The 15073-nt window shown below is 36.7% G+C and overlaps 1 protein-coding gene across 6 annotated transcripts; it reads left to right on the forward strand.

Annotated features, from left to right (window-relative positions):
* Nucleotides 1-1195: 1195 nt before the first annotated feature.
* mdm1 (Mdm1 nuclear protein) lies at nt 1196-13810 on the forward strand. 6 transcript variants are annotated; one of them, XM_067428077.1, is made up of 15 exons: nt 1196-1339; nt 1859-1964; nt 2127-2434; nt 3253-3387; nt 4260-4436; nt 5046-5176; nt 5384-5480; nt 7405-7437; nt 9202-9404; nt 9484-9714; nt 10154-10296; nt 11041-11177; nt 11258-11492; nt 12817-12885; nt 13240-13810. In XM_067428077.1, the coding sequence occupies exons 1-15, from the start codon at nt 1322-1324 to the stop codon at nt 13347-13349; spliced, it is 2133 nt and encodes a 710-aa protein (XP_067284178.1). In that variant the 5' UTR covers nt 1196-1321; the 3' UTR covers nt 13350-13810. The 6 variants fall into 6 exon arrangements, with proteins under 6 accessions (XP_067284178.1, XP_067284182.1, XP_067284179.1 ...); XM_067428080.1 differs by lacking the exon at nt 1196-1339 and adding an exon at nt 1412-1487; XM_067428079.1 differs by lacking the exon at nt 1196-1339 and adding an exon at nt 1420-1592.
* Nucleotides 13811-15073: the final 1263 nt, after the last annotated feature.

A 15073-nucleotide genomic window follows, 5' to 3' on the forward strand; every position in this document is an offset into this window, starting at 1 on the left:
ACTCTACTTGGTTGCGCAATAGACGGTTGCGCGCGTTGCTACTAACTTTTTTTTTATTTTATTTTTTTTATTTTTATTTTTTTTTACAAATGTTTCACATATAATTCTTTGAACTTTTCACAAGATCGTGAAATAATAATAATAATACATACCATAACATACGAAATAATAATAATAAAAGAAAAAAGAAGGCTATACATAAGTACTCAAGTTAAAGATGAGGAGTTTAATTGTTTGTAAATGTCCATAGTTCTTGTTGCTTTGCGGTTTGAGAGTCCTTAAAGTTTCAAAATAAATCTTCATGTCAGCCTTAAAATGGGAGATATTGGGAATTCTTTCAGACCATTTACATTTGTGTATGTAGAACTTACCAAGTAATATTATAAGATTTAATATAAAAGCATGACTCTTTTTTATAGCATCATTATATCAAAACATTGTTATCGCTTTCAGGTAGTAACACACTAACTAGGCTATAGAAAACCTAAACAATTACACTTGCAACAAATAAGGTTACATGTGCAGAATACCCATACTTTCTGCTTAAAATTAGCCTAAAATGCAAAAAACAGGACTAGTAAAAGTTATTTTCATGCACAAAAGGAACAAAACATTTTGAAGTAAAAAAGTAATGTAGGCTATAGGCTATATAAACTTGTGAAAACTAAAATATTAAATACAATTATAAAATGTTAAAATATTTGTTAAATAGTTGTATTTATATCATTTACGTTGTTTTGTTTTGTAATGTGTTTTTGTTAAGTCATGTTATAATATTGTTTTGAATTGCTTTTACAATGGTAACTGTTTATGGGGGTGTTAGGTTTTTTTTTGTTGTCAGTGCGCAGAATTGCTTTAAATCCAGACCAAAATCATCACCTAAATCATGATAAAAATGTAATATTTGAAGATACCTAGCATTTGACTGAGATTACATTTTCGGCAGAAAGCGGACAATGTTTGGTTGTCAGTGCATGTACTTCTACATATAATTTTTGTTTTATAGCACATCGTATTTACGACTTCAGAAGTGGAAATTAACACATTTCCGACAGCACATGAAGGCGCAATTAATTACATTTCTACTACACAAACACGTATGGTGCAGTAAAGCCTCACCATAGGTAATAACCTGGTAATAACCATAACAAAGCGGCTTACAGAGGTGCGCATGCGCGTATCGTGGGACGCTGCAGCCCTCACCAAGGTAACAGCCCAGCCTGCAAACGAATCTAATCTCACTCCACCAAGCGAGTAACAAAAACACGTCTTTTGTTCACGGACCTCTTTGTGCACAAGTCACCATTAGCTCTGACTCAGAATGACTGTCCGTTTTAAGGTAGGTCATTTCAGTTTCAAACTGTTTTAACATAGATTAAAGGTGCGCGCGCTCGTGCGACGTCATTTGTTTGAGGAACGTGGAGCGCGCGCTGCAGGCTGCAAAAATGCTTTCAGTTTTGATATTTATGCTGGTTGTTTACCTTTAGGTAACCAAATATACATTAATATGAATTCGAGTGAAATATAGTTTACACTTTGCCGAAAACGAAGAGAACCTACGTGAATATTAAGAAACCTGTTGACCTTAAACGGTAAACCTTTTACAAGTTAAAATCGCGAACTTACTTCCTGTTATTTCTTGAAGAAGTTTGTGCGCGGTTAATAGGCATTAATAGACACCAATTGTCAGCTAACACCTAGCCCTAGTTATTAAGCATGGTTTTCTAATAAATCACAGATATATAATTTGTTATACCGCTCATTTAAATATGATTGTATAACATTCAACATGCAAACTGTGATTTAACGTTACTGCTATAAAGTGCACTTGTTTATTGCATGCTCCATTTCTCCATAGGGAATCAGCGAGTATCGAAGTAAATACAAGAGTCGAACAACACGATCCAGAAGCGATTCTCCACATCGCAGGATGCGACTGGCTGGACTGCGCTCTGACCAGTCAAGTATGTGTTAGATAGATAGATAGATAGATAGATAGATAGATAGATAGATAGATAGATAGATAGATAGATAGATCTAATAAAAATATTCATTAAAAAGTAATAAGCTTATCGCATAATAACTTGGTTAATATTTAATTGATTATCTTTTTCTATCATTTAAAGGAATAACACAGGAACCACAATTCATATCCAAAAGGAAAGTGCCATTTTACCCTCCTCAGGTATCCAGTTCTTTCCAATGGGAAGGGCATGTTTCGGCTCCACAGCGTCAGGAGAAGAGCAGGCCTGTCACACCTCCTGCTGTCACACCTGTGCTCAGAGCCACTAGTACAGAAAGAGTGGCGACCCCTCTAGCCCCAAGAAGCCCCATACCACAAGAGGGCATCACTGCACCATCCCAACAATTACAAGCAGAGGCACAAGCAGCTCAGACATCCACCACTGCTGCAGTCCAGCAGAGACCAAGTGGAGTGAGTCTGGTTATAAGTCAGATTGTTAAATGTGTGCATTGGTACAGAGTTGGGTTAATTTATGAGGCGAAGATTCTTTGTATCAAATATAACATTTATATATTTTACGTTTGTAACAGAGCTGTGTGTATAAACCTCACTCCCCTGGGCTCAAGAGTCTTTAGCACCCTTGTTAGTGTGCCTGCTTCCCACGAATCCCCAAGTGGAGTGGGTCAAGTAGGACTGGTTACATGTGGTGCTGTGACCCGGGTGGGAGTGAGGTTTAGCGGGTGAGTGTAATGGACATATGCCAGTTGGTGATAGTGTGCAAACTTCACTCCCCTGGCCTCAAGTGGCACGCCAGCGATCAACACTAGTGGCCTTTAGTATCCTTGTCAGCATGCCTGCCTCTACGCCGGAGATCCCAGTTCGAATCCTGCTTGGAATGGAGTGGGTTAAGTAGGACTAGTTACATGTGGAGCCGTGACCCGGATGGGAGTGAGGTTTAGGGGGTGAGTATAATGCACATCGGCCAGTAAGTGAGTGTATGTAAACCTCACTCCCCTGGCCTCAAGTGGCACACCAGCAATCAACTTTCGTGGCTGTGGTCTTTAGCATCCTTGTTAGCACGACTGCCTCCTACGCCGGAGATCCCAGTTTGATCCCTGTTTGGATTAGGGCTAGTAGGTTATATATATATTCAAAGGGTCAGTCCCAATATTTATCATAATATTTTTTTAGAGATTTTCACATCCGTTTATGAGACCATAATTGGTGTATAACTATTAATTCCACCATTAATGCAGTTACAGCAATTCAGAGCTTGTACTGTCTATTAGATTAACCATGCACTGCATAGAAGAGCGGGACTGAAGTCTGAGCGACAGAGAAATGGCCGTTTGAACTCAGAGTACCAGCGACAGTTCATGTGGAAAACACCTGTGGCCGATTCGCCCCTGCTTGCTGCACACGAGGTACTTTCTTGCACTTTTATCTGCACTGTTATAATCCAGAATCATTTTTATTATTACACAAAGGCTTGCATCTGTTCCCTGGCCAGATTAACTGACATATTATTGGACAGAGCACTTTTGCTCACCTGAAGCATTTCTTAAATTCTAGGATATAAATTATGCGTATTTGAATGTCTTGATTGTTTTTGAGGGCATTTCTTACCAATAAAAACACTATTCCTGTAGATGGCAGTACCGTTTTGTACTATGGCTTTTATTTATATAAAACTACCATTATGCCACTATGGCTTATATATATATAGAGTCAAACATAAAATTTATTCAGGCACCTTTTACTGGTAGTCCACTGTATGAAGAATTTTTGGGAATAATATGTTACAGTTTACCTTATTTTGCTATCTTCACTTAAATAAACTGTAGTGACTAGGGTACCACTATAGAATAACACTAGAATAATGGTACATTAGTTAACACTAGTTAACAATATTAGTTAACATGAACTAATGATGCACTAATAAAGCATTTATTTATCTTTTTTAATGTTAATTTCAACATTTAGTAATACATTATTAAAATCTTGTTAACATTAGTTAATGCACTGTGAACTAACATAAACAAACAATGAACAGCTTTATTTTTATTAACTAATGTTAACAAAGATGAACTAATCTAGAAACAATTGAACTGCTCATGGTTAGTTCATGTTAGTTAATACATTAACTAATGTCAACTAATGACCATTATTATAACATATATATATATATATATATATATATATATATATATATATATATATATATATATATATATAATGAAAATAAACATTTCATTTGACCTTTTTTGTGTTTTGGATTACTCCATATCTGTTTTAGATGTTGTACAGTAACAATACAGCCATCCCACCCTTCAAATCAAACCCAGTAATTATGGAAAGCGAGTACAGGAGAAGTTTTAAAGGATCACCTCCTCCCAGACCACCGCGCTTGAGGCGAGATGTTGAACAATATGAAGCTCCGCTGCTTCATACAGAGAACACAACCCCAGAGAAGGTACACAGAAATATCCACCTTATAAACATAAGAGTGGGTGTGGACATTTTTTAAACTTAAAAGACTTTTGGTGTTGTTTGCTTCCAGTTAATTTAGCTACTTGATATAGCAAACTGGTATTTAGTATCATTCTATTTTAATTCATTATCATAATCTTAAAGAAAATGATATGTAGTACAAATAATTTTAAAGTTTACTGCTTTTTTATTATTCTAGTTATTTACCTATAGTTGCGAATGAATGGGACGTCTCACACATTCACACACACAAAGAAAATTGCTTAGTTCTGTTTCGCAAATTTTGGTGGCTATACATTCAGATTAGCAACACAACAAACTTTCCAAATATCATAGCATCAGTATGGGGCTGGATAAACCAGTTTCTTCTACATATTGTTAGATCACCTGTATGGGTTATCATGTGAGTGACAGTCACAATGTAAATGCTTCCAACTATAGATAACTGAATTGCATATAAACATTTGATGTTAGTTCCTCGTAATTTTTTTACACATGCTGAACAATGTATAGTAAGGAATTTACATTTACAAAAATGTTTGTACCTTTAACATGATTTCTTGTGCTTTTGCCTAAATGTCCACCATACCAGAGTAAGAGGAAGAAGAAGAAGGAGCGACAACACAGCAGGAAGTCAAGCCCCGAAGAGGAAGTTACCCATCTACAGCAACAGGAAGTGAGGTCACCTTTTGCCATGAGAAACCTTTCACCCAAGGCTATGAGGTGACTGTTGTATTTATTTCTTGTACAGGACTGAACCCCCCCAGAAACAACTCATTGAAAATGTATTTCATATGGGCCGTTTTATGCATGTTGCATTAGCAGCTCATAAGTGATATTTATTTTGACATTCATATTATATTCAACAGGTTACATTTATAAATTCTTCAAAAGATTATTTAACATTATCCCTCTTTTTCTGTCTGACAGGAAAGTGAATACTGAGTACAGATCCAACTTCCGTTCTCCCCTCCAATACAACTATGGAGATGGAGTGTGGGTGAAGGCCAGAACTGCAAATGAGGAGGTGAGCTTCTGGACAATGAAAACAAATCTATGAGAACAAATGTGCAGGCCTAAAATATAAATAAAATGTATGAATTAAAGAGCTAGTTCACCCAAACATTAAAAAAGTGTAATTTGTCATCATGCCATTCCAAACCCATTTTATGTGTTATTTTAAAGGGGGGGTGAAATGGTGTTTCATGCATACTGAGCTTTTTACACTGTTAAAGACTTGGATTCCCATCCTAAACATAGACAAAGTTTCAAAAACTAATGTTGGACGTTTGATGGAGTATTTCTGTGTTAAAAATACTCCTTCCGGTTTCTCACAAGTTTCAGAGAGTTTTTTCGAGTATGGATCGGGTTGACGTTAATAGAGCGGAAGGTCCTTGTATGGGCCGTACGGACTCTTCTCCCGGTAGGGTGCGCGCGCGACTGGAGCGAGAGAGGAAATGCACGCCCATAAACACTCGCTCAGCTGCAGATCCAGTCATCCATGAACACTTATGTTGTGCGCCGCGCTCCACTTTATTCCTATGGGTGACATCAAGCGACTTCAACGCTTCAGCACAGCATTCCGGGAAGGTAGCGCTGCATTTGAACCGATTTGAACGCAGAAATGACGGGAAGCTTCACAACAAGTGGATCTCCACCGTTCACTGCTGTCAGGACTTTACCAAATCATACCAAAGAAGTGTGCTATTGACGGAGCGATCCCAGCGATAAAGGTTCGGTCCTGCTTTGGAAGCAGCCGGTGAGTAAACCTGCTTCAAATGTCTACACTGTTGGCTATCGTCGCGTGAGTAAACATCAGTAAACGACACGATCGCGTGCTTCGTCATTCAAATGCGCTAACGGACTCCATTGTTGTTCTATGTATAACGTTACACTAGTCTGACGTGCCAAACCGTTTTGCTTGATACTGCTAAGGTTTAGTCGCATACAATAGTCCATAAACCGAATCATGTCCTCATAAACTGCGAGTAAAGTCACACAAATGTTGACAGTCACTAAATACAGTACATACCACAGAGACGGACGTCCTGCTGTTGCTGTTTCTCCTGTTCAATTTATTTCAGCCTCCGAATGATTCTGGATCATATCTATTAGCTGAGATCGATAGCGATGGGTTTCTCCACGCTTGAGGACGTCACCGCTTTGTGCGCACTCGTCATTCTTTAGCTCCGCCCACACGATACGCCTCGAGGCGCTCGGTTTTTTCCGGAAAGACTCAGTACAGCCTATATTTCTTTTATAAATATAATAAAACTAAAGACTTTTCGGAGATATGAAGGATGCAATACTACTCTATAGGTACTCAAGATTGACATGAGATTGACTGAAACCCCCCCTTTAAATTAAATCTGTGAAATGTCTGTCCCTCCATTGAAAGTCCACGCAACTACAAATTTGGCGCTTTGAATAGTTCATAAAGACATCATAAAATGAATCCATATAAATTAAGTGGTTTAGTCTACATTTTCTAAAGAGACTGAATTGCTTTATATGATGAACATATTAAATGTAGCCTTTTACACAGCAAAATGCTCTTCTTATTTAGTATTTTTGTCTTGTTTCTAGTTATATGTAATTTTACTTATCTAGTAAAAGCATCTTGATTTAAGTATTTTTTATTATATTTGGACTGGAAACAACAAAAATACCAAGTAAGAAATGCAATTTTACAGTTTTTTATGAATACGTTATACATAGTATTGAATATTAAAAGAAAACAAATTACATGTACTGCATTTTAATTTGGCAAATATATTTAAAGCATTTCTAAATTATTTTAATTCTTAAAAAAGATAGTATTTCACATTCATCAGCAATTCTGACACCACATTGCATGAAAGCTTGAGCTGTGGTGCATTAAAGTGGCAGAATTGTTAGGAAACGGAAAGGTAATCTCTCTAATCACTGATGATCTGTGATTAATCTTGCAGGAGTGTGATGGTTTTCACAAGTGGTATCATGAGGTAACTGCTCTGCATGTTCCATCCATCCTCTCACTGCTATTGCTGCCTTAGACATGCACCTTCGGTTGCTTATGCGTGTCTGTTCTGCGCTGCCACATTAAATGTATGACATCATTCAAACTAAATGGTATCATCTCATATGGACCTAGACTTGTAGTGTGTGTGTGTGTGTGTGTGTGTGTGTGTGTGTGTGTGTGTGTGTGTGTGTGTGTGTGTGTGTGTGTGTGTGTGTGTGTGTGTGTGTGTGTGTTCAATCTAAGTATGTGTGCATGTGGTGGATCAGTGAGCAAGATGTTATCTTGGAACTTTGAAGTTGTCTGTGGTTTTGCTTTTTTTTTTTGCTTTCTGGTGTCTGGCAATTCTGTATTGGCATTTTGACTCACTCACTGCTTATATAAAAACATAGATAAACGTTAAAGGTTAGTTCACCCAAAAATGAAAATTCTGTCATCAATTACTCACCCTCATGTTGTTCCAAACTTGGAAGACCTGCACTCATCCTTGGAACACAAATTAAGATATTTTGGAGGCATCCAAGAGATTTCTGATGCCACATAGATAGCAACAGAACAACCACTTTCAAGTCCCAGAAAGGTAGTAAAGAAATAATTAAAATAGTCCATGTGACTCCAGTGGTTCAGCCTTAATGTTCTGATGTGACATTTTTTGGGTGAACTAACCCTTTAAGGTACAGTTTAGAAGTTCACAACACATAATTATACATTTATTTATTGATAGTACAATAATTATTATTTTTCATTATTCATTTAGCAGAAACTTACAAATGAGGGTAAAACATAATACATTTTAATCAAATATTGTATTATGTTAGAGGAGCCAACAATATTAACCAGATTCACCAAATAATAATAATGCACAGCTAGAGTATAAATTAAATTGAGAGAGGGGGACAAAAACAGTTTTTTTAATGTAATATAATAATTATTTGTAGTATAATTACATAATTGATTAGTAATAGCTCTCATCACTTTTTCCCAATTTTTATGAGAGTGTCACATGTGACCTTTGCTGCGTGGTAAATTATTTGATCTCCAGTGTCAGTGTCTGTCATGACAATAAATTCAGTGCTTTGACTTTGTTGGCTAGACTAGTCTATGTATGTCAAACATAGCCTATATCTTTCATGCTGACACTGTAAAAAATAATTTTTGTAAGACAGAAGTACTTGATTTTAGGTTATGGTGTCAAGTGTGCTTCAATGCATCTCCAGCAAAACTTTCATGCAAGTCTTGCCATATGGGACAGGAGTGTCTTTTTGAGTCAGCTCTTTAGGAGCGATGCATGACTGCCTCCACTTTTACACACATTCTCCACCGGTTTCGAAGCGGATGCGACAATGTTGCATGATTTTAATTTATGTTGATTAAACAAATTTATATTAAGCAATATCAGGACTCAACAATACATTTTCCCACCAAAGAATATATTGATTTTTACCTACATAATTTTATACATTTAGAAATAAATATATTTTTCTTGACAAAAGAAGTTTCATTTTTTTAAATATTAGAATTAAAATATATATATATATATTTTTAAAACATTACATCAACTGAGCCAAAATCTCACTGGGTCAGCATGACATTCTTATTGTTGAGCCCTGAATATCTAAGGCAGTGTTTTGTCTGTGCTTGCCATGAATGATTAGTCTCCTATACATATTATTGGCAGTTGGCAGATCCATATTTTTCCTGGCTCTGAATTAATCATTCACAACTCTCAAGTTCTGCTGTTTATCGACAGGTGCGGGATCTACGTGAGAAGGCAGAGGCCTACAGGAAACGGGCCTGGGGAACTCATTTCTCTCGGCAACACCTGAATCAGATCCTGTCAGATCACAACTGGATGTGGGAGCCTTCTAGTGTCACCTCCTCATCCTCTATTGAATCTGAGGCCTGCAGAAGCACTAGTAGCAGCCCTATCATTGAGGCTCTAGACCTGGCCAGGTGAGCAGAGCTCTGTCATCAAAATACCTGAAGTCAGTTTAGAGCTTCCTTTTATCAATGACCTGGCATGTCTTTTTAGGGCTGGCAGTGCCAGAGAATGTTCTAGCCCTGGACCTTCTGCTTCTGTGGCAGGCAGCAGGAGAAGCTCTCCAGGAGAGGCGGGTCTTCCTGAGGACCCTACCCTGCCTGTGCATAGGAAGCTGGCCTGGGAGGAAGAAGAGGGTCATGGAGAGAGAGATGAGTCTGAGATTGCACAGGAAGCGCGGAATCCAAAAGATGAGCATGGAAACATGAAGGAGAGAAATGAGATGTATGTGCTTGTTGTTCTTCTGAATTGCCACCACAGTTGTATCTGAGATGGGAGAACCTGCCAACACTAGAGCCAACATGGACATGATGGTCTTATTGTTGGGCAAAAGTAAAATTTTAAGAATTTGAGTCGAGCTGGCTGCAACACAGCATGTTGAGCTGGAATTTGAATTGAAATGAATAGGAAGTTAATGAATTACAATTCAAAGAATTGAGCTCAGAGGTACAAATAATATAAAAAACTGCCCGCATACACATAATAAAACATAAACAAAACATAACGTAAAGTCTAGGCCTGGTCCTCTCTCGCTCCTCCCACGTCTCTCGCTCATCCACCTCGCCACAACTACCAAATCCAGGAGCAATGAATCTTATATGCAAAATAATTCTGCCTATGCTGTGGCAGTTTTCCATTCAGACATTTTGCACATCTTTTGTAGGTTGCAGCTGTTGGAAACTGACTCATCATCGGGGGCGCAGGGTTCTTGTGGTTCCATTAATGGGGGCAGATTACCAACCCCCAAACTCAAGACCATGCAGACTGCACAAAGAAGGCATCACGATCGGACAACTCCAGCCACTGGTAAAAACTGTACTTGACAATACTTTCAAATTCACATCGACCTATTAGTAATGAATAAGGTTTTAGTTGAACTTCGTTTTACAGACAGCTGTGGTTTTCTGTGTAGATGGTACATTCGTCTGCCACCTTGAACCTATTACTTGTTTTGACATCTCAGCAGTTTCACTTCAATTTAACGGTTTGCCGTTAGACTCCATGCCTCTCATTCATTTGGCATAGTTTGTAATCAATCAAGGGAAAAAAAGACATTTATATCAGACACAGGTGTTAATCATCATTCACTTGACCCACAACTCTCGTTCCACAGACACCTACCCCCCCCCCCCCCCATGTTAATGTTGAAATGCAAATTAAAAAATATAAACATTAAAAGAATACCTGAACACAAATAAATAACTCTTATGAATCATTCTAAAACTTTTCCGGCTTGCATCAATCTCTAATCCTTTAATTAACTCAACAAATCTAGTGGCTATTGAATCAACATATGACTGTTCCTATAACCATGTTGCTGCTTTTTCTTGCTGTGCTACCATAAAAGCAAAACATATTATTTTCATCTGTCCAACATTCGTCTGCCACCTTGAACCTATTACTTGTTTTGACATCTCAGCAGTTTCACTTCAATTTAACGGTTTGCCGTTAGACTCCATGCCTCTCATTCATTTGGCATAGTTTGTAATCAATCAAGGGAAAAAAAGACATTTATACATATATTTTAATAATATTTATTAATTTTATTAGGAGGAGCTTTGCTGGTCTCCCCTTCGAAGATCAAACATTCCTCCAGGAAAGTTAGGAGGAGAGAGCCACCTTTAGGAAAACCTCACTCTCCTTATAAACATATTATAGACGGCTCTCCACAGCGGCCACACCGTAAGGTACATGATTCTTAAGTCAATTGTTCAATATTATGTCATACATTATGTCTTCAGATTTCAAACTCCATTGTATTGCCAAGGCTGAGAATGGAAGCTTGCCACATTCCTCACCGGCCGCTGGCCTGACCACCGTAGATCTACTTCCCATGTGTGAAGATGCCTGGTCTGAGGATGAGGAAGCAGCAGACTACACCCATCGAAGACAAGCCAAGCCATCACAAAAACAACAAACCAGCCCCTGTCACAATGCTGCTGTCCCTCCACTTGCCAACAGAATTCAGGGCCTGATGAGAAACCCAGAGTTTCAGCATAATGGTACGATTCCTTTCAGCATCCACTGATGTAGATCTGGTCGCAGTCATGGGAGTTTTATTATGAACCGATTGCAGCTTTTATGATGTTACACTGAGCCTTAACAAGCTTTAAAGACATGATTGTATGCATGTTAGAAGTGAAAATTTTAGTTTGCACTACAAAAATATGGCTTTTTTGATTGCGTGATTGTCGATCCATACTTTGGAAATACAACTGCCACTCTATTAAACACGCAATTGAAACGTGACTGACTCATTTACCAGCAGAAAGAGTAGAGAGAGGTTAGGTTACCGCCAGCAATAGGGGGAGAATAATCTAGGTCAGTCTCTTGTCATCTTTTTGTGTTTTCCACTAACGTCAGTGCATTATTTTGGTACCACTGTATTGATTCAAGTCCTCATGCTACCGGGTCAGATTTTCCCTTGTCCTCCTGGGAGTCATTTATTTCTAAAGATTATTTAACTTATTTCAAGTGTAGTTGATAAACCTGAAGTATGCTTGCGTATCTCCTAATTATGAAAATTCAAGAGAACTAAAATCATTTAAATTATTGCATTTATACCTCAAAAAGCCTTTAAAATTAATTAGTTCTATAAAATGAATTATTTAACCACTCAATTGATTTAAATACTAATTAATCATTAAAAGTATATATATATATATATATATATATATATATATATTATATATATATATATATATATATATATATATATATATATATATATATATATATAATATATTAAGCAACATAACTGTTTTAAACTTACTGTAAATTAATGTGACTGAAGAGTACCGGTAATGGCTTTGCCATTGCAGGAATAAACTACATACCATGTACTGAAATTTAATACAGCTATTTTAAATTGCATAAATATTTCGCAAATTAATATGTTTACTGTATTTTTATCAAATAATGCAGTCTTGATGAGCATGAGACTTAATAATCAACCCCAAACATATTTAATCATTATAAACTTCTGCCAAATGAAATGTTGCTTTATTTCCCTGACAGTACTGAAAATGATTCAGTGTTATAGATAGCCTATTTTAAAGACCGTGAAAGAAAATGTCAGTTGTTATTTTTAACAGTTTGTTATATCTGACCTTTAAAAATTACTTTTATTAGTCAAACCTAATGCTGTCCAGTTGATTGAATCATATTAAATAAGATATTGTTGACTTTTATGTCTAGTTAACATACAAAATATGCACAGTGTAGAAAGTGGAAATTACGTGATTAAGTTTCACTGCCTATGATGTTACGTTCATTTATATAATCCACCCAAACGTGATTACAATATCCTCTTTGTTACAACTGTAGGTAACCTGGGAATTTTTCGGCCAGAGCTGTTTGTATTTCCTGAATCTGATTCTGGTGTGTCAGACAATGGTAAAATCATCTTCCTAATATTATCAGATATTAGCAGCCATAAGAAGTTGCTGACAGTTACTTCATGCTTATATGTCGGTCTGGCAGTTTTAGTAGGAACAAGAATTAGATCAATGTGTTCTTTGATGTGGTGCACATATCAAGAACAGCTAATGCATTTCAACTAAATGGTTTCGCTAATTGTATGTCTGCATTGTTGTGCATACATATTGCCCTTTATTACTCATTTATGGAAACTGTAATAACTTAAAATATCTTCTATAAAATTATTATATATTTTGTAATTATAATGATATGAAATATTATTCTTATTGAACAATTTTCTGAAAAATCTCTTTTTCATATTAAATCCAGATGATAAGATGTCTCAGATCTCATCTAGATCAGCAGCCTCATGCTCTGTGGCCTCTGAGCTCTTGGGCCGCGCTCAGAGAAGGAAGGAGGAATTCTGGGGAAAGAGCTGATGTGTCAAAGCCCATTCTTCAGCTGTGCATAGACTGAACAAATAGCCATTAACTTCTCAGGATGTAAACATGAAATGTCTTTCTCCCAATTTTAAAAATCTGATTTGTTTTTGTGATAGAATGGTATTTAAAATTAAGAAAGAAGATTTGTAATTTATTTTATCTACTCACATTTGACTAGGCCAGTATTTTGTGTTCTGTACAAATGGTTTTGCTAATTAAACACAAGAACTCAGTCTGCAAAAAGTAATACAAATACATTTTTGTACAATAATGGATACAAATGTATATTTTTTAATGCACACTTAAATCTGATCAAATGTAATAACTCATTAAGCAAGTGAACACAGTAAAATCACAATAGCATTACATTCAGGGTCACCAATACATCAGGAATTACACAAAGTGTGAGAATGGCATAAACATGAAAAAAATAAGTTCTAATACAAGTAACAATTTCATTGTTGGTCATATTTATTTATTCACATATTTCTGACAGGACACATAACACGTCGCAAAGACGATTTAAAAGATGACGGACAGTCTCTATGTTCACACTGCGTTTCAGAATGATTTCTTTTTTCACCCAATATCAGGTTCCAGTGTGAACAGATGATTGTTTTGAACTGGTCCACATGCGCGAAAGAATGATAAAAAGACTTCACGCAGCAGACTATGGAAGTAAAGACAGTAAACAGGCTTGCTTAAGATGCGCCTCGTCTGAAAAAAGTTCTTATTTAATTCCATTCAAAAGACATGCTTATCAGTCATTTTACTTTAATACAGATTTTCACAATCAAATAACCCATAGAGTGATCGCACTGAGGGTTTTGGAAAGAGTTTTAAAAGAGAACAATACATCACGGTTGTTTAAACCAATGAGGATTAAGCAGTGTCGTCAGCAAGTCATTTCCCATCATGCTGTTGATCAGCGCAGTCGAGTCCTTGTGTTTTGCTTATAGCCTATAGAGCTGTCAATGTAATACTTATAAGTTCTCACACATAATTGTCCTTCCACTGATCTTTCATAAATCTTGTTCAATTCGGGTTGGCTATGAAAAATCTCTCACTCACATGAGCGCAGAATTGACGAAGGTTGCTCTAGAATGACATAACAGTCGCATACATCCCTATGTAACTCTTCGGATTGAGGTAGCATTGGAAAATATAGATTTAGGATCACATAAGGAAGTGGGCCAAATCTAAATAAAAAAGATGAGATTCCACAGGGTTTGTGTTTATGTTGTCATGACAAAAACAATAAAAGACCTGAATCTGGATGTGGATCTGGACCACATTTGCAGTCTGAACATAGTTCATTCTCTTTATTGTGACTCTCAAAACAAAACAATAAGTGATCCTGCACACTTCAATAACATAATTATCAAAACAACACAGCAGCAGTTCCATAAAACCATAAACTCTTCTTCCTTCCCAGGTCTGCTGGGCTTTTATCCCATCTTTCTGCTAAACAGTTACTGGAATCAGACACAGGTGTTAATCATCATTCACTTGACCCACAACTCTCGTTCCACAGACACCGATTCCCCCCCCCCCCATGTTAATGTTGAAATGCAAATTAAAAAATATAAACATAAAAAGAATACCAGAACACAAATAAATAACTCTTATGAATCATTCTAAAACTTTTCCGGCTTGCATCAATCTCTAATCCTTTAATTAACTCAACAAATCTAGTGGCTATTGAATCAACATATGACTGT

Source organism: Pseudorasbora parva, chromosome 20, assembly GCF_024679245.1.
Source record: "Pseudorasbora parva isolate DD20220531a chromosome 20, ASM2467924v1, whole genome shotgun sequence".
In the NCBI taxonomy this organism is placed as follows: Eukaryota; Metazoa; Chordata; class Actinopteri; order Cypriniformes; family Gobionidae; genus Pseudorasbora; species Pseudorasbora parva.

Excerpts from the sequence above, each read along its gene's own strand:
- mdm1 (XM_067428077.1), top strand. Across the intron at positions 5,481-7,404 it reads CCAGAACTGCAAATGAGGAG|GAGTGTGATGGTTTTCACAA; the intron begins GTGAGCTTCTGG and ends TTAATCTTGCAG. Across the intron at positions 10,297-11,040 it reads TCGGACAACTCCAGCCACTG|GAGGAGCTTTGCTGGTCTCC; the intron begins GTAAAAACTGTA and ends TAATTTTATTAG.